General features: G+C 41.1%; 2 protein-coding genes across 12 annotated transcripts in view; one reads left to right on the top strand and one right to left on the bottom strand.

The window, feature by feature from the left end:
- Positions 1–13,302, top strand: part of tnrc6a (trinucleotide repeat containing adaptor 6A) — a 172,456-nt gene extending 159,154 nt beyond the window's left edge. For all 10 annotated transcript variants that reach the window (XM_043711717.2, XM_043711718.2, XM_043711716.2 and 7 more), the window contains 5 exons: positions 2,331–2,438; positions 2,982–3,200; positions 6,516–6,586; positions 7,573–7,712; positions 11,272–13,302. In XM_043711717.2, coding sequence (XP_043567652.2) covers positions 2,331–2,438; positions 2,982–3,200; positions 6,516–6,586; positions 7,573–7,712; positions 11,272–11,644 — 911 coding nt within the window. In that variant the 3' untranslated portion in view covers positions 11,645–13,302. The remainder of the gene's footprint in view (positions 1–2,330; positions 2,439–2,981; positions 3,201–6,515; positions 6,587–7,572; positions 7,713–11,271) is intronic.
- Positions 12,968–21,883, bottom strand: part of vap (vascular associated protein) — a 40,167-nt gene continuing 31,251 nt past the window's right edge. The window contains exons 9-11 of one of the 2 annotated variants that reach the window (XM_087997769.1): positions 18,454–18,675; positions 16,422–16,575; positions 12,968–13,788 (exon numbers count right to left, since the gene is read on the bottom strand). In XM_087997769.1, the coding sequence (XP_087853895.1) occupies positions 13,714–13,788; positions 16,422–16,575; positions 18,454–18,675 (451 nt within the window). In that variant the 3' untranslated portion in view covers positions 12,968–13,713. The remainder of the gene's footprint in view (positions 13,789–16,421; positions 16,576–18,453; positions 18,676–21,883) is intronic. The other variant, XM_087997770.1, reaches the window with a different exon arrangement.

The following is a 21,883-nucleotide window of genomic DNA, read 5'->3' on the forward strand; positions in this document are numbered from 1 at the left end:
GACCCTTCTAAAATGGAGACAGTGGGATTAGAATAGTTTGATGCATGTTTTGACCATTTGATGGGCCAAAGAACATTTTCTATGCTGCACACTTCTGACTGCCTGTCATTTCTACATGCTCTACCCACCCATTGCTGTAATTGATTCTCTGATCAATATTGTGACATCTCCTTCTGTTTTATCTCCTTCCCTGTCTCACCCAAAGATCTTGTATCTTGGAATATTGAGCTGTCAATTCTGCCCCTCTCTCAACCATGTCTAAGCGAAAGCAATTATGTCATACCTCATGTTTCAATTTGTGCCCTCAGGTCATGTGCCATGTTTGTCAGACTCTTTACATTTAAGTAAATACTATCCAAACTACCTTGTGCTTGAGGGTTCAGCAAGAGGAAATGAACAGCCAAAATTAGAAAAGGAGTGAAGAAAGCATCAAAATTATGGGCCAGTTAAGGCACAGGTAGTTTGGATAGTATTTATTGGATCCCAACCTCCTCCCAAGTTAGTTCGGGTAGATAGATGAAGTCAAGGATTCATTCGTGAGAAGGGGTTGATAATTTAAAGGGAGAATGCATGAAGTTGAACTCGAGATGAATTGTAAACTTTATTCAATTTGAATTGAAGGAATTTATGTTCTGGAATCTGTAGAATCACGATGTTTACAGTGCAAAAATAAATGATTTGGCTTGCCATGACTGGCTATCTATAAGAACAACGCATCTTGTTCCACTTTTCTGCCTTTTCCCTGTCAGTCTCAATGTTTTCTTTCTTAAGATAGATGTCTAGTTCTATTTTGAAAGCCGTGATTGAATCTATTTCCACCTGAAATTCTTGGTGCTTTCCATATGCTAATCACTCACTGTATTACAATTATGTATATTTTTAGAAGTTGTAAGTTAATTATTCTTTGTCTGGATTGATTTTTGTCCTTTTCCACAACCAGCTTAAACCTTAATATACTATGATCACTGTCACCCAAATGTTACTCTCTCTTTTGCACTTGATTCACATCATTTCCATCATCTTATCCAGCAAATGCTTCCTCTTCTGTTAGATTGAAAACATGCTTGCATAGAAAATTGTCCTGAATACACCCTAAAATCTCTTGCACCCCCTGCCATTTATATAGTTACCATTCCAATCTCTGTTATCATAATTGAGCAATTATTGCCTTGGCGTTTACAATCCCACTTGGGGTCCCAACTCTCACTTTGGAAAGTTCTGTCTTGAGCCTTTCAGCATTAGATTAGATTAGATTACTTAGTGTGGAAACAGGCCCTTCGGCCCAACAAGTCCACACCGCCCCGCCGAAGCGCAACCCACCCATACCCCTACCCCTACATTTACCCCTAACCAAACACTACGGGCAATTTAGCATGGCCAATTCACCTGACCTGCACATCTTTTGGATTGTGGGAGGAAACCGGAGCACCCGGAGGAAACCCACGCAGACACGGGGAGAACGTGCAAACTCCACACAGTCAGTCGCCTGAGGCGGGAATTGAACCCGGATCTCTGGCGCTGTGAGGCAGCAGTGCTAACCACTGTGCCACCGTGCATGTGTAGACAGTTTTTCCAAATTCTTAGTGCAGTCTACTGTGATCCAAACCAAACCAAGTTAGTTAAAATCCTTCCCAATATTACCAACAAATTGCTGCACAAGGATGTTGGTCCCAGCTCCATTAAGGTGCAACTCATCTGAACTGTACAGATTCCCCCTTCCCAAAACTGTCCCAGGAATTTAAAGCCATCTGTCAAGTCACAAATTTGCTGCTGTATCATAATAGTTCCAAACACACACAAGCATGTAATCCAAAGATTATGATCTTTTGAGCTACTGCCTGCTAGCTAGTTTCCTGCCTAGTTCCCCTAAATTCTGCAGGACCTTATTCTTCTTTCTCCTCATTGTTACAGATGTGGACCACAACAATGGCTATATACAGATGCGCGTGCAGATAGACACACCCATACGTGCAGCACCCCACCCCCCCACCCAATTTGCTGCATCCCATGTTACCCTAGTGGCTTGTGTAAGGCAAGGAGGGAATTGAGAGATGTCATAGCAACTAGGAACTCCGAAAATATTCCTGATATGAGGAAAGTAAGGGGTAGTTCCTGAATAAGAGTATTTGTACTTTTGGCGGAGTGGGTGGGAGTTGTTTGCTGTTTTGAAAATCTTCAATGTTTTTATTTTACGGAATCAACCCGTTTCATTTAACATCAAGAAATTATAGTTTAGCATTTTTAAAAGAAGTTTGCTACTTGGTTTAAATAATTTCTGTCATACAGCTCCTAATAAGCCATTGATGCATCACCTTGTTTATATTCAATAGGGTCGTCCTCATCTATGAACACCACGCTGCCTTCAACTAGTGCCTGGTCCCTTGTTGGTGCCTCCAGCTACAATAGTTCCCTCAGCAGTACAGCACAAAGCACTCCAGGTAGGAATCTTTATACAAAGCCTGCTACTAAACATTAAAGAAATCCCTCTCTGACCAAGTCATTATGCATGGGTTGCAACTAGGATATAGATATTGCTGTAACTGAGACATTCCATTAAACATTTTTAATGGCTAGATTTCAATAAATCAACCGCCCCATCTCTTGTTTTCTTCCTTATCGTGGCCTTCAGTTTGAGAGTGGCTCCACACATTATCACTAAGTCAGTTATCCTGCCTAGGAACCACCAAGAGGTGGCAAGGATCTGTCCAGGCATGATGCTTTCTTCATCAATGCTGGGAGAATCACCAGTCTTGTCCCTTATTGCTCAGTGAATTTGAGGGACTGTTCACAGTTGACTGCAACCGGCATCCCTTCCTCACTATGCAAATTATTTGGGGAATGCATCTGGAAGTTGGTATTAAATTCCAAATTTTAAAAGCTCAGGAATTGTAACTTAGTAATGTTCCACATGGCAGTAACAGGTATATGTTGCAAGTATTTTATAATTGATTGCTGACCTTATTTATGTTTTCAATTTGCAGCCAGAATCGGTGACCCCAAATCCACTTGGTCTCCTGGTCCAGTTACCAATGCTTCCCTTGCTCATGAGCTGTGGAAAGTCCCCCTGCCCCCCAAAAACACTACTGCTCCATCCCGTCCACCACCAGGGTTGACTAATCAGAAGCCTTCGTCCTCGTGGGGAAATAGCTCGCTGCGTGTGGGCGGAGGATGGGGGACTTCAGAGTCCAGATACAATCCTGGTAAGAGGGTATGGGATGAAACGTTTCTCTTCCAATGCAGTAAATGATGTCAAGAATTGGCAGCAATTCAAACTACGCCATTTTGCAAAAAAGCTTTATTGTTGTGTAGATATTAAAGTACTGGCAAAGTAGGTTTCTGGAAATGTTTGTTTTAGAAACAATTATGCATTGATTTCTTTAGTCTCCTTTCTCTCTGTGCACACCCTCTACCAAATTCGAAACACCCGCTCTCTAAATAAGCAAAGATTCCTCTTACTTCTCTATTAACCTTCTGCCAAATCCTGTTAATCTAGGCTCCCTGAATTTGAGCTCTTTGTTCAGGTAAACAGGTCCTTTCTTATCTACTCAGCCCAAGTTCCTCCTAATTTTATACATCCCAATTAAATCTCACCCCTGTCCCAGCAAAATCAAGTCCAATGTTTCTAGTCTTTCCTAATGGGTACAATCTCCATTCCTAACAATATGTGCTAGCATGGGTAGAGGATTGGCTGACTGGCATAAGGCAGAGTGTAGGATAAAGAGATCTTTTCAGGATGGTAGCCAGTGACTAGTGGATTTCTGCAGGGGTCAGTATTGGGATTACAACTTTTCATATTACACATTAGCAGTCTAGACAAAGGAACTGAGGCATTGTTACTAAGTTTGCAGGTGACAAAGGTAGGTGGAGGGGCAGGTACTGTTGAGGTGGGAGATGCAGCAGGACTTGGACAGGCTAGGAGAGCAGGCACTGAAGTGGCAGATGGAATACAGTGTGGGAAGGTATAAGGTTATGAATTTTGATAAGAAAGTGAGGTCTGCAGATGCTGAAGATCAGAGATGGAAATGTGTTGCTGGAAAAGCGCAGCAGGTCAGGCAGCATCTAGGGAACAGGAGAATCGACGTTTCGGGCATTAGCCCTTCTTCAGGAATTTTGATAGCAAGAATAGAGGAATACATTATTTTCTAAACTAGGAATGGCCTCAGAAATCTGAAGTTACAGTTAACATGCAGGTTAAGTTGGCAGTAAGGAAGGCGAATGCAGCCTTAGCATTCATTTTGAGAGGGCTAGAATGCAAGAGCAGGGATGCGCTGCTGAGGCTGTATAAGGTTATGGTTAGACCACATTTTGAAAATTGTGAACAGTTTTAGGCCCTATAATCTAAGGAAACGGGCTAGTCTTGAAGGGGGTCCAGAGGAGATTTACAAGTATGATCCTGGGGATGAACAGTTTGTCATGTGAGGGCCAGTTGAGGACTTTGGGTCTGTACTTGGTAAAGTTTAGAAGGATGAGGGGAAATCTCATTGAAACTTACAGGGTACTAAGAGGTCTGGCTAGTATGGTTGTGGAGAGGATGTTTCCACTCGCCTCAGTGAAGGAATGATCCTTCAGAACTAAACCATCATGTGATGAATCCATGGAACTCATTACTACAGAACGCTATGGAGGCCAAGTCACTGAGTATATGTAAGCTCCATTGTGGTAGCAATTTTGAAAGCTGCCTTGAAATTCAGTTCTCTCTTTGTTGGTTGCTTTTGTTTTATGTCCACAAACCAATTGGTCCCACAAGACATCTCGGAAGAACCCTCCGAATTCCCAATGTCCTGCTAATCACTTTAAAGCAACCATAAACGGACTGTCCTTCGTGTTGTATCCATCTGTAAAAACTGAAACCTTTTTGATCACCAGCAGCTTCAGTGCAAAATAATTTCCTAGCTTTTGGAATGTCTTCTCCGTGAGTTCCTCTTGTTGTACCAGACTCCTGGAATTGTGAACGCCTTTTTACTGATAATACTTCAAACAAAAAAAATCCATTATGTCCTCAGTTGCAATGTTTGTCTTTAATAAAAAACTAACCTGTTCTGTATATAAAGTCCAATTTTCTGACTTTCCATCAAACCTTTATCCAAATTGGCCTACCATTTTGTCTTCCCACCAGTGGGGAATTTTTCCTGCCACTCAAGTCTAGTAGCCATTTGTAGCTTGAGTCCCCTCGTTCAGCACTTCTGTATCTGCTGTTCCTACACTGGCTATACTAGTGTACTGTTCCTCCTTGGCATCACCCTCAGCCTGAGTTCTCTTGTGACTGCCCTCCATGACAATTTCGGTAGCTCTGCGTGTATCTGCTCCTGACACAAAAAAAGCCAAGTTTCCATCCGATTCGTGGGCTGGAACCTACTGTCCTTGCCAGTTATTAAGTTAGTGCTTCCTTTGGAACCAGGAATTATATAGGTGCAAGTGAGGACTGCAGGAGAGACCAGGAATGATATACTGGCTAGACAAATGGTAAATCTGAACAGGAAAACTTTATTGACAATATTCACACCTCCACAGCCAGTTCTAGACTGGACCCAAGCTCTGCTCCTCCAGGTCACACAATCAGCTCTCTTTAAAAGGCAGCACCTCTAACTACATAACACTTCTGTCCAGTTCAAAGGAGCCTTAATTGAAATCAGATTCAAATGCAATCTCCTCGAAATGGAGATTGTTCAGAACAATTGAGATAAGAAATTATGTCAGATTGAGACTTCCAGCCCAGGTGTTTTGCTTAGCACTTCGCAGATTATTAAAAGACTGCGGGAGTCTAAGCATTAAGTTTTGAATGGTCAAGAGCAAAGGTTGCACAGTTCACAGAACAGAAACTGAGACCAAGCAATCAAACCTATGGATTTGTTTGAGAAATAAACTTTGTGTTAGTTGAGTGACTTTAAAGTGATGGTATTGGGGACTATATGGGATTTTGTTTTGCTGTGTTTTTTTAATTCTTTCACATTTCTGTATCCAGATAGATTTGTCTGTTTTATTTCTTCCTCTTATTTGTTTTATGTAAAACTTATGTTCTTTTGTTAAAACCAAATCTGCCTTTTGCGCTTCATTTAGCAAAGGACTGCATCTTTAAAAAGAAACATATGTTTCAGGCCAAATTTCATTCTGGAATCTGATTTGTCCAGTAGGAACATCAGCTGGGCTGGTAAAAATACATGCAAAGAATAATAGTCAATTGAAACTTGGTGTTGATACTTTTAAATGTGTGGTTACTTGGAGGATATAAGGGAATTTTCTGTTCTCCATGCTTTAAAAAGAAGCATGTTTTATACTCAAAGCAAATTTTTTTTTCTCTCAGTTATGGTTTTAACTGGCTGTTGCATTGTATTGAGGTGAAGATTACAGGTTACTTAGTTGGTTTTGGGAACTCATTCCCGTGTACTGCATAGGGTCAGGACTACCGAGTTGATATCAAATAGAATGGAGTTGGAACTTTCCAAATGAGAGATTCGTTTGAGTGACAAGGCGGATGATTTCCATTTAATAGTTCCATTTTTGTTTACTTAATGCAGGTCCAAGCTGGGGTGACATCAGCTCAGGGAGAATAACCAATTGGCTTGTTCTCAAGAACCTCACGCCTCAGGTAAACAAATTTATCTTATTCAGGCTCTGATTCAGTAATTCAGATGCATTGCAGCTCACCCTGCCGTGTACCTTCCACTATACTTAGTTGAATTTTGACTAAGAAACTCTGGTAGTCTACCATGATCCCTGACTCTCACTATCGTAAGAAATAGTAACCTGACTCACGGTCACTGGAAAGGACCAAGGTTGTTTACATATTGTACTCAGCAATTTTGGGCAAATTAATCTGTCCAACCTTAATTCACATTTCTCCATCCCCAAAGACATTGAGTTATGCTGAGGAGCAATGGGAATCCTCTGCATTCATCATATGTGATTGTGGACAGAATCAGTTTTATTGTCTTACTGGGATATTTTCCAGGTGATTGGATTGCTGGAGCCCTGGCTGGTTAGATTGTTTCATCTCTTCCAGCTCTAGCTGCCACAGCTAGCAATAGAGATTGAACAGAAGCTCTGGTTCAGGAGTGTAACTCACTCAGTTTTCTGAGCTGTATCAGGATATTCAGCACGTGTTAAAGATATAGCGCAATTTTAAATTTCTCTCCTGTTGATAATTGAGGTTCATTGTTTAATTGCCTATCAGTAAGAACTGGTGTTTTAAACATTGGGAACTTCTCTTCAGTACTTCTCATTTTTCTGTCCATTATTGTGCAACCCAGATATGAGATCTCTTACTCCAGACTTCACATTTCCAATTCCTTCACCACCTCATTGGTGATCTTACCTTCACCGTCCTAGACTCTAAACATTGATTTCCCTTCTTATATTCCTACCTCAAGTGAGATTCTCCTTAAAACATGTCCCATTGATCATTAGGACAGGTCACCTGTCCTAATTTTGTCTTTTGTTGTTGATGCCAATTTTTTTTTTTACCATTCCCATGAAGCACCTTAGGATGTTTTATTGTATTAAACATGCTAAATAAATGCTACAGGCATGAATTACTCTGGCTGACAGGGCGCTTGCTATGTCTTTAACCTTCAGATTGACGGCTCTACTTTGCGTACACTGTGCATGCAGCACGGCCCACTAATAACATTCCACCTTAACCTGCCCCATGGAAACGCTTTGGTCTGTTACAGTTCGAAGGAAGAGGCAGCCAAGGCACAGAAATCTCTACACATGTAAGTTGCACCTGTCCTTTATTAATAATCTGGATTAAAATCTTGCTTATTCTAGAGGGGGTTATTGTAGAATTAGTACAGGAACCTTGATTATCCCAATATCGGATTATTCGAAGGAGCTCTTGAGGTCCTGATAGAAACATTACACCAAAGATATGTTTACAGCAGTGATCGTGTCTTTTGTTTACAGTGATTAAAAGTGAACTCTGCTTCCTGAAATGCTGCTGAGAACAGTCCTGGGCTGCACGGAGCCCAGGCACCGTCTCCAAATGACTGATGACCTGTCCTCCCTCTCTCTCCACACATTTCCTGGAGTTTTACACAGGGGTGTACCCTAAACCCCTCCTTCCCCAGATAACCTCTCCAACATGATCCAATACATGGCAACAGTGGAACCTGTCAAACAGTTGTATGTGTGGCTGCATGCATGCGCTATGTGGAGAACCCAACCCCCCCCCCCCCCCCCCCCCCCGCGCACGCACGCACACACAGCAGCAACAGTCGTCTTGTTGGTGTCCATTCTGCCTGCTGTGGAGAGGGGACAGGGTTAGGTGGCAGGGTAACAAATGGTATGGTATTGGGTATGGGCGCGGTCTCGTGCACTGTGTGCTGCTGTCTCGTCTTCTGAACGAGGAGCAGACTTAACAGAAAACTCCAAGCCCCAGAGGAAAGGTATTTAATCAATTAACTGAATAATCAATTATCCAAACGAAATAGTGCCTGCCCATCTCATAGTCATAGAGATGTACAGCATGGAAACAGACCCTTCGGTCCAACCCGTCCATGCCAACCAGAATATCCTAATCCAATCTAGTCCCACCTGCCAGCACCCGGCCCATATCCCTCCAAACCCTTCCTATTCATATACCCATCCAAATGCCTCTTAAATGTTGCAATTGTACCAGCCTCCACCACTTCCTCTGGCAGCTCATTCCATACACATACCACCCTCTGCATGAAAAAGTTGCCCCTTAGGTTTCTTTTATATCTTCCCCCCACCCTAAACCTATGCCCTCTAGTTCTGGACTCCCCGACCCCAGGGAAAAGACTTTGTCTATTTATCCTATCTATGCCCCTCATGATTTTGTAAACCTCTATAAGGTCACTCCTCAGCCTCCGACGCTCCTGGGAAAACAGCCCCAGCCTGTTCAGCCTCTCCCTATAGCTCAAATCTTCCAACCCTGGCAATATCCTTGTAAATCTTTTCTGAACCCTTTCAAATTTCAGAACATCTTTCCAATAGGAAGGAGACCAGAATTGCACGCAATATTTCAACAATGGCCTAACCAATGTCCTGTACAGCCGCAACATGATCTCCCAACTCCTATACTCAATACTCTGAGCGTACCAAGCATCGCCTTCACTATCCTATCTACCTGCGACTCCACTTTCAAGGAGCTATGAGCCTGTACTCCAAAGTCTCTTTGTTCAGCAACACTCCCTAGGACCTTACCATTAAGTGTATAAGTTCTGCTAATATTTGCTTTCCAAAATGCAGCACCTCGCATTTATCTGAATTAAACTCCATTTGCCACTTCTCAGCCTGTTGGCCCATCTGGTCAAGATCCTGTTGCAATCTGAGGTAGCCCTCTTCGCTGTCCACTACACCTCTAATTTTGGTGTCATCTGCAAACCTACTAACCCTAACTCTTATGCTCGCATCCAAAATCTTTATGTAAATGACAAAAAGTAGAGGATCCTTGTGGCACTCCACTGGTCACAAGCCTCCAGTCTGAAAAACAACCCTCCACCACCACCCTCTGACTTCTACCTTTGAGCCACTTCCAAATGGCTCATTCTCCCTGTATTCCGTGAGATCTAACCTTGCTACCCAGTGTCCCATGGGGAACCTTGTTGAACGCCTTACCGATGTCCATATAGATCACATCTTCTGCTCTGCCCTCATCAATTCTCTTTGTTACTTCTTCAAAAAACTCAATCAAGTTTGTGAGACATGATTTCCCACGCACAAAGCCATGTTGACTATCCCTAATCAGTCCTTGCCTTTCCAAATACATGTCCATCCTGTCCCTCAGGATTCCCTTCAGCAACTTGCCCACCACCGAGGTCAGACTCACTGGTCTATAGTTCCCTGGCTTGTCCTTACCACCCTTCTTAAACAGTGGCAACACGTTAGCCAACCTCCAGTCTTCCGGCACCTCACCTATGACTATCGATGATACAAATATTCTCAGCAAGAGACCCGGCAATCACTTCTCCAGCTTCCCACAGATCTTATTCAGATAATCGAGATTCCTCTGTACAGTGTGGAAGCCCATCATATCCACACTGACTCTCCAAAGAGCATCTCACCCAGACCCACCTCCCTACCGTACCCCTGTACTCTTCATTTCCCATGGCTAATCCACCTAGCCTGCACATCCCTGGACACTGAGAATGTGCCAAGAATATAATTTTAATGCCGTTTGAGTGTGGTATGCTCAAATCTGAAACAGGAAAAGGACAGTTTGATAGAAATGAGGTGAAAACTGACTAATTTTGTTTGGGTAAAGGAACAAGTAAGTGTGGTGGTATGTTACTCAGCAAGAAAGATCCATGAGTACCTTATTAGATAAATTAAAGGTATTATAAAATTAAAAGGAGAGGCTTCTCATGTTGCATAGAACAGCCTGGAAAATGGGAGAGTTCTAGAAACCAACAAAGGATGGGCATTAAGTCAATAAGGGAATAAAGTAGAATGTTGAGATTTAAGAGTAGAACAGTTATAAAGAGATGATTTGTGGACAGCTCGCAAAGAGTTGCCATGCTCTGGTGCCATCTTGATTTCTAAATTTATAAACTAGCCTGACTGTCCCTGATAATAAATAGTTCTCTCTCCACGGTCCGTTTCAAAACCAGTTTCCCTTCACTTTCAAGGCCAGCAACCTCACCACCTGCAGATCCAGTCCAAAACTTGTCTGTCCTCCCCAATCATTGTATTGCCTCTAAATTCCCTGTGCCACCTTGGACCTTTGGATGTGTTGCTTTCAAGGTCTGTACATCTCTGACGAAGATCCCTGCTTGAATCTTTTCCAGCCTAACTATCTTTGCATAGCGCACAAGTCATCTAGCTTAATGCTATAAATCCTCTTTATTATGCATTATCCAGCCACGTCATGATTAATTGTGATAACCTTCTCCCTTTCACTCCTCCACTGCCTCCAGAAAAAAGTCAAACATGATTCCAGCCTTATCTGTCTAAACATAAGCAGCGCATTCCCAGTAATTTTCTTCCCATTTCAATACACAAAACTCTGCAGTCTCCCCTAGGATATATTGTTGGGCTTCTAGTAATGCTTTGACCACCTCTGTGCTCTCTCATATTTGTCATGGTTAAGTTTCTTCAACTCAACACCAAGGAGATAAAAATTCCATAATCTACTACTTTATCCAGCTTTAAAATCAATCTCAAAATCTATCTTTACAAACCAAACTCAACTCTGCTTAATAATAAATCCAATATTTTTCCCCTAGTCCCCATGTTTTTTTTTACCTTTCAAATTGTTATATGAGGATAGATTGTTAACTGCAATTGACTTTGTTTCTCTTTGGCTTACAGGTGTGTTTTAGGGAACACTACCATTCTTGCTGAGTTTGCCAGTGAAGACGAGATTAATCGCTTCTTTGCACAAGGCCAGTCGCTGACCCCCTCTCTGGGCTGGCAATCTCTGGGATCCAGCCAGAACCGTATCGCATCCATTGAAAGTTCCCACCCATTCTCAAATCGCAATGATCTCAATCACTGGAATGGTGCTGGGTTGTCTGGAACAGGTAGTGGAGACCTCCATGGCACTTCACTCTGGGGTACCCCCAATTATTCCACAAGCCTGTGGGGAACCCCAAGCAGCAATGACACGCGGGGAATCGGCAGCCCCTCCCCCATCAATGCTTTCCTCCCTGTTGACCACCTTGGAAGTGGAGAGTCCATCTGAACTTTACTCATGACTCAAACTGTGACCTCTACATGAAAAGCAGCACTAATCGGACTTTTCACCTACAACGTGAGAGAAATGGGGAAAAAGGGGTCACCTGTGGAAATGTTCCGTTCTGCACCTTTATTTCCACTTTCTTTTAGCCCAGAACATATCAGTTTTAATACTTGAATCATGCAGGCCAATAGTTAAAAAAAAATGTGAAAAGTATATATTTATACTTCCAGATAGTGCTATCCATTTAAAAGAAAAGAAACTGCTTCAAATGAGCTAGTTTGTGTGCACTCATCATGTTTGTTCCTTAAATTCCAAAACTTTGAGTTGGCTGATGGGAGCGTGAGCTGTTAATCTGCACTGAGTACTGTCTCCCTGTCCAATTGGCAATAGGGCGGGGTGGGGGGGGAGAGGGTAGTTCAAGTGTAAATGTTTACTCAAGGATGTTCTTTTAGCAAGGAAAAAAACGGACAAAGTGTGCTCTTTAATATGCCTTGACATGTACTTAATGTGGTATTGTAGAGCAAGGTCAAGTTATCATACTGACTTTGCAGTTTCAAAAAGTATTGCACCAACTTGTTTCTTTTGAAAACGTTTTAATATGATAAAATGAAAACCTAAAGAATTTAATCTCTACAGTGTGACACTGTGGGCAGCAGCTGTGACTTGCAACCCCACCCTGCAAGCCAGGAGGGTACAGCACTTTCAATAGAGCTTTCATTTTTTTTTTTTGGAGGTGCCCTGGTCGTGCCCTCTTGTTTACAGACTTTCGAGGGGAAATGTTTACTCTTCCATCATTCATAAAAATGAAAAAAAAATTTAAAAAAAATTAAAAATTAAAAAAAAATTGCGGATGAAGATGTTCTATCTCTGGGAATATTGAACAGTGTTTTGACCATGTTCTTTTTTTTTCTATTCCTCTATATCCTGAAACGAGAGAGAGCATGGTTCTCAGGAAATAGTTCCCCCCCTCCCCGCCTCTGACACAGTAGAAACTCCTGGTAGATTTGTGTAGGAATTCCCCAACTTTAGCACTGAATTAAACTGCTCTGTAAAAGTTACTTTTTTTTTGCCAAGTTAAACTGCTTCAAGCTGGAGTTTCCAGTCATTGCTTTGAAATTGCTGTCTTTTTATAGTGAGTGAACGTGATATGTCGTAGTATATATATTTTATTTTTTCCCTCCTTTATATTCCCATTATTGAGTGGCTAAATGTATTTTGCTATTGTGACTGTCCAATGACTGTTGTACTTAAAAAGAGAAACTGGCTGAGATCTGTAACTATGCATACTGTAACCAGCTCTGGTGGTTTACAGAATCATACCGTTCATCTGTAAGAGGGCGTTTTTAATGTAAAAATTTGCATATAAGAGTCCTACAGAAAACAAATTACTTTACACTTTTTTTGTTTTGTTTTTTGCCACTAAATGTATTCATTTGTGCTTGTACAGAGAGCAGAGAAACCAGGACACAATTTTAACACTGCAGACAATGCCACCATTTCATTGCCTTCATTATAACTGTCTGTTGAAAGATGCAAACAAGTCAGTGGCTTTTTAACTGTTTACAAATAGAATGTGATTGTAAAATGTATAATTTGGTTGTGTTGAATTATGAAGTTACTTCAAATATTAATAAATCATGACTTTTTTTGGCTGCTCAGCATTTATATCCCTTCAGTTCTGTTATTTCTGTACAATGGTTGTCTCCTTTTGTAGTATTTCAGTCTAAGTTCAAAGCTCTGCATGTTCTTTCAGCTTGCACCCCTCAACACACTGTCTTGTCGCCTGTATATTGCAAAGCAAAAGGGCTCGTTGTTCAGCACAGGTCTGAGGTCAGAGTGCAATTAGCAGATGGCATGTTGTTTTAATCTGCTGTTGTAACCCGGTTCCACAGGAAGCTTGCACTCTCCAGAGTGACGTTAAAACTCCAAAGCCAAGTGGAAGGCTGATTGTTTTTGCGTGGGGCAGTACAATAACATGGAAAAAAGATAATCTGGTGATTCATGTACTGCTCTCAATCCAAGTAGAGGAAAACGTTCCTGACCTTCAGGAAAAGGATGACTTTCTCATGTTTTCATGCTGTCCAGTTTTTTTCCAAGCTTACTAGTTCCATTCCTTCACAGTATGAACGAGGTCTCTGAGCTGTAAACTGCAACAAAGAAGTCACATGATTTTTGTTGTATGTAGAATCTGCAGCGCACAAACAAAATCATTCAGACCAAATGAATAATGCAATCTTTCTCATTTCAAATTCTCAACAGTGTAAAGAAATTCCTCCTAAATTCTGTTCTATAATTATGCTATCCTGTGGTTAATTTTCCCCCTTTTTTCTTTTAGATGGATCCAAATTAGCTTAATGGCAGAAAGCTGTTTGTTTGTGTGACTGGAGGCCAATGGCATACCAAGAGATCAATGCTTGGTGCCTTATTTGTGATATTCATGAATGATGTGGTTGAGAATGTTGTGGAGGGGAGAATGACAAGTTTGCAGATCACACAAAGATTGGCTGGTTGACAGGTCTCAGGTTGCAGAAGGATATAAATGGATTGGGCAGATAAGTTGCAGATGGAATGTAACCCTGTACATGTGAGGTGATGGACTTTGAGTATTCCCTTTGTGTTGTTATTTCTTCCAATGAATGACAGGACACTAGGAGGCTTAGCAGAACAATGGTGCTTATCCACAGATCCCTGAAGGTGTCAGGGTAGGTTAATAGGCAAGTTAAGGCATTTGTGATGCTTCCTTTGAGTCGAGGCAGAAAGGTCATGTTGGAAGCTGTACAGAACTTTGGTTAAGCCCTAGCTGGAATAGTGTGTGAATATGGTAACCACACCATAGGAAGGGTATGATTACACTAGGGACGTACAGGATATTTACCAACATTTCAGCTGAGAAGAGAGGCTGAAAATGCTCAGGTTGCTTTCTTTAAAGCAGATAGAGGTATAAGATTGTGAGGGGCATGGATAGGGTGGATAGAAGGCAGCTGTTCTCTTTAATTGAAGGGTCAAGAACAAGAGTAGGCACTTGCAGCTGGGTGGTGACAGATATTTGAAATGCACAGTCTGGGAGGGTAACTGAAGTGGGTAACCTCAACCTTTTCAAATGTTCAAGGCTAAGGTTTCAGTGTGGGAAAGTGAACTGGGTAGGTAGTAGTGTATTTTTGGTGGTACAGACTTGAGGGCTGAAGGATCTCTTCTGTACTGTATTCTTTGATTTTGCTCCAATTATTTTTCCTGGCTTGAGTCCAGTTCAGGCAAACAATGTCCCTTAGTCATGCCACCTTCCCGGTGATAAATAGTCATTTTAACAAGCTGGTCAATTCAGCCAACATCAAAGAGTTTTAAACAAATATTTTATCAGCAACTTCACATTGCCCAGTACTACTCAGAGATGTGCAGCATGGAAACAGACCCTTCGGTCCAACTCATCCATGCCAACCAGATATTCTAAATAAATCTAGTTGTGTTTGGCCCATATCCCCTAAACATAAGAGAACTGGGCCAAGTATAAGTTGAGTGTGGGGTGCTGGGCCTGTGCTGCCTGACCTGCTGTACTTTTCCAGCACCACACACTCTCTACTCTAATCTCCAACATCTACAGTCCTCACTTTCACCTACTTCCTATTAATATACCCATCCAAATGCCTGTTAAATGTACCAACCTTCACTACTACCTCTGGCAGCTCATTCCAAACACTCAACATCCTCCACAAGAAGTTGCCACTTGAGGTCCCTTTTAAATCTTTCCCCTTTCACTGTAAACCTATGTGCTCCAGTTTTGGACTCCTCTACCCCAGGGAAAAGACATTGTCTATTCACTCTATCCATGCCCCTCATGATTTTATAAGCTTCTATAAAGGCCACTCTCAGCCCCTATCGAGAGCTCAAGCCCTCCAACCCTGGCAATATTCTTAAATCTTTTCTGCACCCTTTCAACTTTCACAAATCCTTCCTATAGTAGGGAAACCAGAATCGCATGCAGAAGCGGTCCCACGAATATCCTGTACAGCTGCACCATGACCCCTCAACTCTTTAACACAGTGCACTGGCCACTGAAGAAAGCAAACATTACCTTCACTATCCTATCTACCTGCAACTCTTTCAAGGAACTATTAACCTGTACACTAAGGTCTTTTTGTTTGGCAATGTTCCCCAGGACTTTACCATTAAGTGTATAAGTCTTGCCCTGATTTGCCTTTCAAAAATGCAGTGCACCTCACTCATCTAAACACTATTTACCACTCCTCAGCCTATTGACCCATCTGATTAAGATCCCATTGTACTCTGAGGTAACCTTTTTTAGCTATTCACTACATCATCAATTTTGGTGTCATCAGCAATATTCACATCCAAATCATTTATACACACACACATTAAGTAAGTATGTTTTAGCAAAAGGTATAATTGACTTTTCCATGAACGAAAGTAAGTTGAAAATTGGGATTGAGCATGTAGTTTGTTTAGCAATTATTTGCATAGCACATCTCACTGGTTCTGAGTTGTACAAATAATTTTACTCCAGTGGGGGAGGATCAGTCCATTCTCTTGAACTGATGAATTTCTGCTTTGGATTTGTGTGTGGTATTTGCATTTGAGTAAGTACACTGACATGGAGATTGGGCACTAAAGTCTATGTAGGATCCATGGTACCATCTTGCAGGAAGGAAAGATCCCAAAGCATTTGTAGATACCAATTCCTGCTGGTGATCTGGAACCAGGCTGATGAGGAGTAATGTCAAATGAATTAAATAGGGAAAGAACTGAATCAAACTCAGATACTTACAGGCTTGTCCCTGCTCAGCTGGTACAAGATTGGAAAGGGTGACCACTGGAGAGGATCTGTAGGCCAGCTGTAAATGGATAAATCACTGTCTTTCCCAGAGTCCCCAGCAAGCTCATTGATGCTGTTGATACTGATGTCCAAATTGTTTTGTAAACTAAAAGTATCAAAAAAAAACCAAATACTATGAATGATCAGTCGCTGCACTACTGAAATGTCCGAGTTGAACTAGCAGCTAGTTGTTGGGTATCTCAGGTTCTGAATGGTTATCGTCTCCCCTTCATTAACGTCTCTATGCACATTTCCCAGTGGAGCTGTGATCAGGTATGGAAATGTGGGCTGACTTTCTGTAACAACTCCCTCTGTTCCTTCCCCACATCTCTCAATCTTTTATACCTCCACTATTTATTCCCTAACCACTAAGGCTTCATGGAGTCTGGTCTTAGCTTGGGTTGGGCCTCATCTCACAAAGAAGTTGAGTAGGGAGTAACCATTTGCTGAGAGTTTAGGTTGTGTAGATTGCAGCAGAGACTGTCCATCATAAGTCATTGGTCCTCCCTGCCATTGTCGTGTTTATTTTAATAAGGTTAAGTGGGTGGAACTGACAATTATTTAGTGAAATCTGTGTAACTGCACTCTGCTCTCAAGGGGCTTAATAAAATAAAGGTTAAAACAACAAGCAACTTTGGTTCCTTTGATAATACTGAAGAGACTGCATGGGCTGGTCTGCTGAGGTGAGGAAACACTTTTTGTCCCCCACCCCTGATCACCATCTAAATCTCATTCTGCCACAAATGCTGAAATAATATCCAATCTTCCCAAATCGACCAGTTAACTGTATTTTGGAAACAACTTCAAAATTGACCCGGACGTTGTCATAGTCCTGATTGTTGACCATAAAAACTTTTTTTTATGTTAAGTCATAAGCATTTGAAGGGCCCAATTTCAGGAATCCACCTACGAGGCTACACTGTGGCATTTAAGAGGGGTAGGACTCTGCATAGGGCTCACAGTTTAGCTTCTGAGCCATAAGACTTTGAATTCAATTCCAAGTGATGCTCCAGTGCTAACTAAGGAAGTGTTGTACTGTTGGAAATGTTGTCAGGTGAATAAACTATGATATGTTGTATTAAAGATGAGCAGTGGTGTTATTTCTATTACTGAGGCAATATTTTTCTGTCAACCACTTTAACAAGACAGAATTTTAGTTGATCATTGCCCCACACTGTGGGATGTAAATGTTACTTGTTCCGTGTCAGCCCAAATCTGGATGATGTCCAGTTTTTGCTGTATATGAACACAAGCTGCTTTGATATGTTTGGTGTTGGAACATGGTACAATTTTTAACATCTCTATTAGCAAATCCCACTTCTGACCAGCTGCATCACCAGTAATCTTCCCTCCTTCACATGAAGATGTTTGGGCTGAGGACACGACCCTGTGGAACTCCTGCTGAGATCTTTGACATCAAGTAATGTTCATTGGCAATATCAACAAACTAGTAATAGAGACCTGAGCGAATGCACTTGGAGGTGGTAGGGGTTGGGCAGCTGATGTGATTTAAATTCAAATAATAAATGAAGGTGACAATGCAACTATTGTTGTAAAAACAACATCTGGGGAAGGGAATCTCATCCTTACCTGGTCTGGCCACCTTGTGACTTGAGACCCATAACAAAGTGATTGGCTCTAAATTGTGCTCCAAAATGGCCATTCAGTTTGAGGCAACTAAAGGAGACTAATGCTGGCCTTACCAGAAATCCCCACATCTCACGAAAGATGAATGAAACATTTAGTCTACCTTTTCTACATTAAAATTAACTACATTTCAAATGTATTTCTGTTGTGAAGCATCTTGGAATGTCCTGAGTTGTGAAAGGCCCAGTATAAAAACATACATCTGTCTGTCTTTATTTTTGGAGAATCAGGGCACCAGAGTGTGACTTTGACACAGCAGTCTGGGCTTGAATCTGAGTATTTACCTTAAATTTAAAATAAGGAATGGCAGAATTGTTTTCTTTCTACTGATCTTTACCTGTGCCTGAAGTGACCATGTGGAGTTGTCCTCCAGCTGCTGTGGATACCAGTCAGAGACTCCTCATGACAAGAATGGTAACTGCTGTCCAACATCTGCAGGTGGACTAGTTCATCAGAATTACTGAAGCCAGGATTGTTCAAAGAACTGACTGAGTAGTTGAGCCAGGACTGTGAGTGGTATTGACTGGAGAAATCATCAAACTGACTGAAGCGCTTGTAACTGGAGAGGGAAAATTACAAAGGTTACAACATTCCTTCCCTAAACTGTACTGAGTGAGGTTATTCAGTACTTGGGTTGAAACTGTTCACCTGTACCCTGTCATACCAGACAGTTCAAACTATGTTTCTGCCTACAAGTCAGTCCTGAGTCGCAGATGCTATTATGAGAGAGAATTGGATCACAGATAATTTTTAGTATGGAATTATAATTGTAACCTCCAAGGACCATTTTCTCCTTCTGACTGGTTTCAGAGGGAGAAGAGGAAAAACTGAAAAAAAAAATTGACACTGAGACAATGACTCAGATAGATCTTAAATGCGTGTATCTCAAATTACTCATTGTTCTGCCTGAAGGTGGGTCCTTGGCTCATTCTCTGTTCATGTTCATATAAATGCTGAGCCATATTCATGACAGTTTGTGTCTTTGCCTTCAATTCTTGGAATAGGGCATGGAGACCGGTTCCAAATAAATCTCAGCAAAACTGAGAATCAGATAGCTCAGGCCATTATTCTGAACAACACAGCCAGGCAGACTCCTACATAAATTTAATAAATAAATGTGTACACACTCCCACTGCACTGTCATCCAAAGGATATGATGTTGGTTTGATCTGGTGCTGCTGTGCATGTCTTTGTTTCTCTCCAACTCTCTGGGGCTTCTTTGTCTTAAATTTTCCTTTTTATTGTTGAATTTTTACTATCTTAAAGGACTTGTAGAGTTTCAGCAGCTGCATAACTTGAAATAAATATTCATTTCCACCAACACACCTTAATTTATACATAACTACTCTGCTCAGCTGTAAAATAGCATTGTTAAATGACAACGTCCCAAGCTAATCTTATTTCAGATTTGAGAATATGTGGTGACGGAAACCTGATAGAATTGTCAAATCTCACACTTGTTTTAACAATTGGGACATAGCTGTGGCAGAACTGAACTTGACTGAGCCGAGAACAATGTAGCCAAATGTGGGATGCCACCCACATCAATTAGAGAGGTTTTCATGAGGGGATTTTAAATTAAATAGTGAGAACATGGGATTAAATTTGGTTTACATGGATAATCAGAGTAATGCATCCAGGCTAAAGGGAGTGATATTGATACAGGAAATGATAAACAGACTAAGACTAACCAACACTAAGACTAGAATTTACAAAAGGAATAAAAGGTTAAAACTAAAGGTTCTGTCTTTGAATGCACATAGTTCATATGTTTTGTTTAGGAAGCTAAAAGCAAATAAAAAAAATCAGTATAACCTGATAGCTATTACAGAGACATAGGTGCAGAACGATATGGAATGGAACCTGAATCTTGAAGGGTGCAGTACATTGAACTAGAAAAAGGAGGCAGGATAGCTCTGTTAGTTAATTATGGTATGAATACAATAGAGAGGGATGACCTAAATTCATAAAACTAGAATGTAGTTGGCGGTACTAACAACAACTGTACTATGGATTGAATTTTACATTCTATTTGAGAGAGAGGGGAGTGGATCCAAAGCACTTTTAAAATATCTCTATCAGGGCAATAATGATAGCATGAAAACAGAGTTGGCTCAACTAAGATAAGGAAGTAAATGAGGTTAAAGCATAGATCGACAGACAGAAATGTTAGGGAATATTTTGTAGTACTTTTTCAAATTATCCATTGCGTAAGAAATATTTCAAGGAACAGGTCCATTCATTGTTAATGAGAAATGTTAAAGATACCAAATTAAAAGAAAAGCCATATAGCAGTGCAAAGACGGGTCAAGATTTTGGGTAGAATATAAGAAACAGCAAAGAACAACCAAAAAACAAGTGGGAAACACTGCAGTACGAGACAAAGCTGGCCAGAAATATAAATACAGTGTTTTTACAAATATTTTTAAAAGTTAGCAAACTGAGTGTTAGTTCTACAGAAAGTGAGACGAGAGAACTAATAATATAAAATAAGGAAAGATCAGATTAAGTGAACAGATCTTTTGCATTGGTCTTCACTATAGAGGACAAAACTAACATCCCAGAAGCAGGAATAACTCAGGGAATAGAAGTGAGGGAGGAACATGAGAAAATCACAAGCACTGAAGAAATGGTACTGAGTAAGTTGTTGGAAATATAGGCTGACAAGTGCCTAGGTCCTAGTGAGCTTTATCCTAGGTCATAAAATAAATGGCTAGTGAGATAATTGGTGCATTGGTTTTAATTTTCAAAAATTTCCTTGATTCAAGGACAGTCCTATTGTAAGTTGCAAATGTAATACCTTTACCAAAAAAGGGAGGGGGACAAAAAGCAGGAAACTGCTGGGCCAGTTAGCTTATCTGACATTGGGGAAAATGTTAGAAGCTAATAATAAAGTTTAAAACAAGGCACTTAGATCAAGGTAATCCAGCAGAGTCAGCAGGTTTTGTGAAAAGGAAATCATGTTTAATCAATCGATTAGAATTATTTAAGATGGTGCTATATACTGTGGATAAAGAGGAGAGATTCATGTACAAATTTAGACTTCCAGAAGGCAATAAATAAAGTGGCAAAGGCTATTGTGGAAAATAAATGCTCTTGGTGGAGGGGATAAAATATTGGTATCGATGTAGACATAGAGGATTGGCTGGCCAATAGAAAGCAGACAGTGTGCATAAATATTTTTTAGGTTGATAAGATGTAGTGAGTCATGTGCCATAGGGATTGGTATTGGGATCTCAACTTATACACACTCATAAGAAGTGCTTTGATTAGTATTGACAGGGTAAATGGGGAGAGGATGTTCCTCTTACAGGATAACCTAGAACTAGGGGTTACTGTTTACAAATTAGGGATCACCCATTTGAAAGAGAGATCAGGCAACATCTTTTATCTCAGAGTCTTTGCAAGTCTTTTCCTGAAAGATGGTGGAAGATCAGTCCTTGAATTTGTTTAAGGCAGAGGTAGATAGATTCTAAGCATGGGGTGTGGCAGGGTATCAGGCAGGAACATAGTTTTGAGGTCACAATCAGATCAGTCATTACCTTATTGAACAGGAGAACGGGTTCAAAGGGCTGAATTACTCACTCATTGAATCATCATAGAATCTCTACAGTGTGGAAACAGGCCATTTGGCCCATCAAGTTCACACCGACCCTCTAAAGAACATCCAACACAGATCCAGCCTGCCCCAATCTATTCCTGTAACCTGGCATTTCCCATAGATAATCCACCTAACCTGCACATCTCCACACACTATGGGCAATTTA

This window comes from Chiloscyllium plagiosum, unplaced genomic scaffold (assembly GCF_037043375.1).
Source record: "Chiloscyllium plagiosum isolate Xiang-an unplaced genomic scaffold, Cpla_swu_hap1 HiC_scaffold_20, whole genome shotgun sequence".
Taxonomy (NCBI): Eukaryota; Metazoa; Chordata; class Chondrichthyes; order Orectolobiformes; family Hemiscylliidae; genus Chiloscyllium; species Chiloscyllium plagiosum.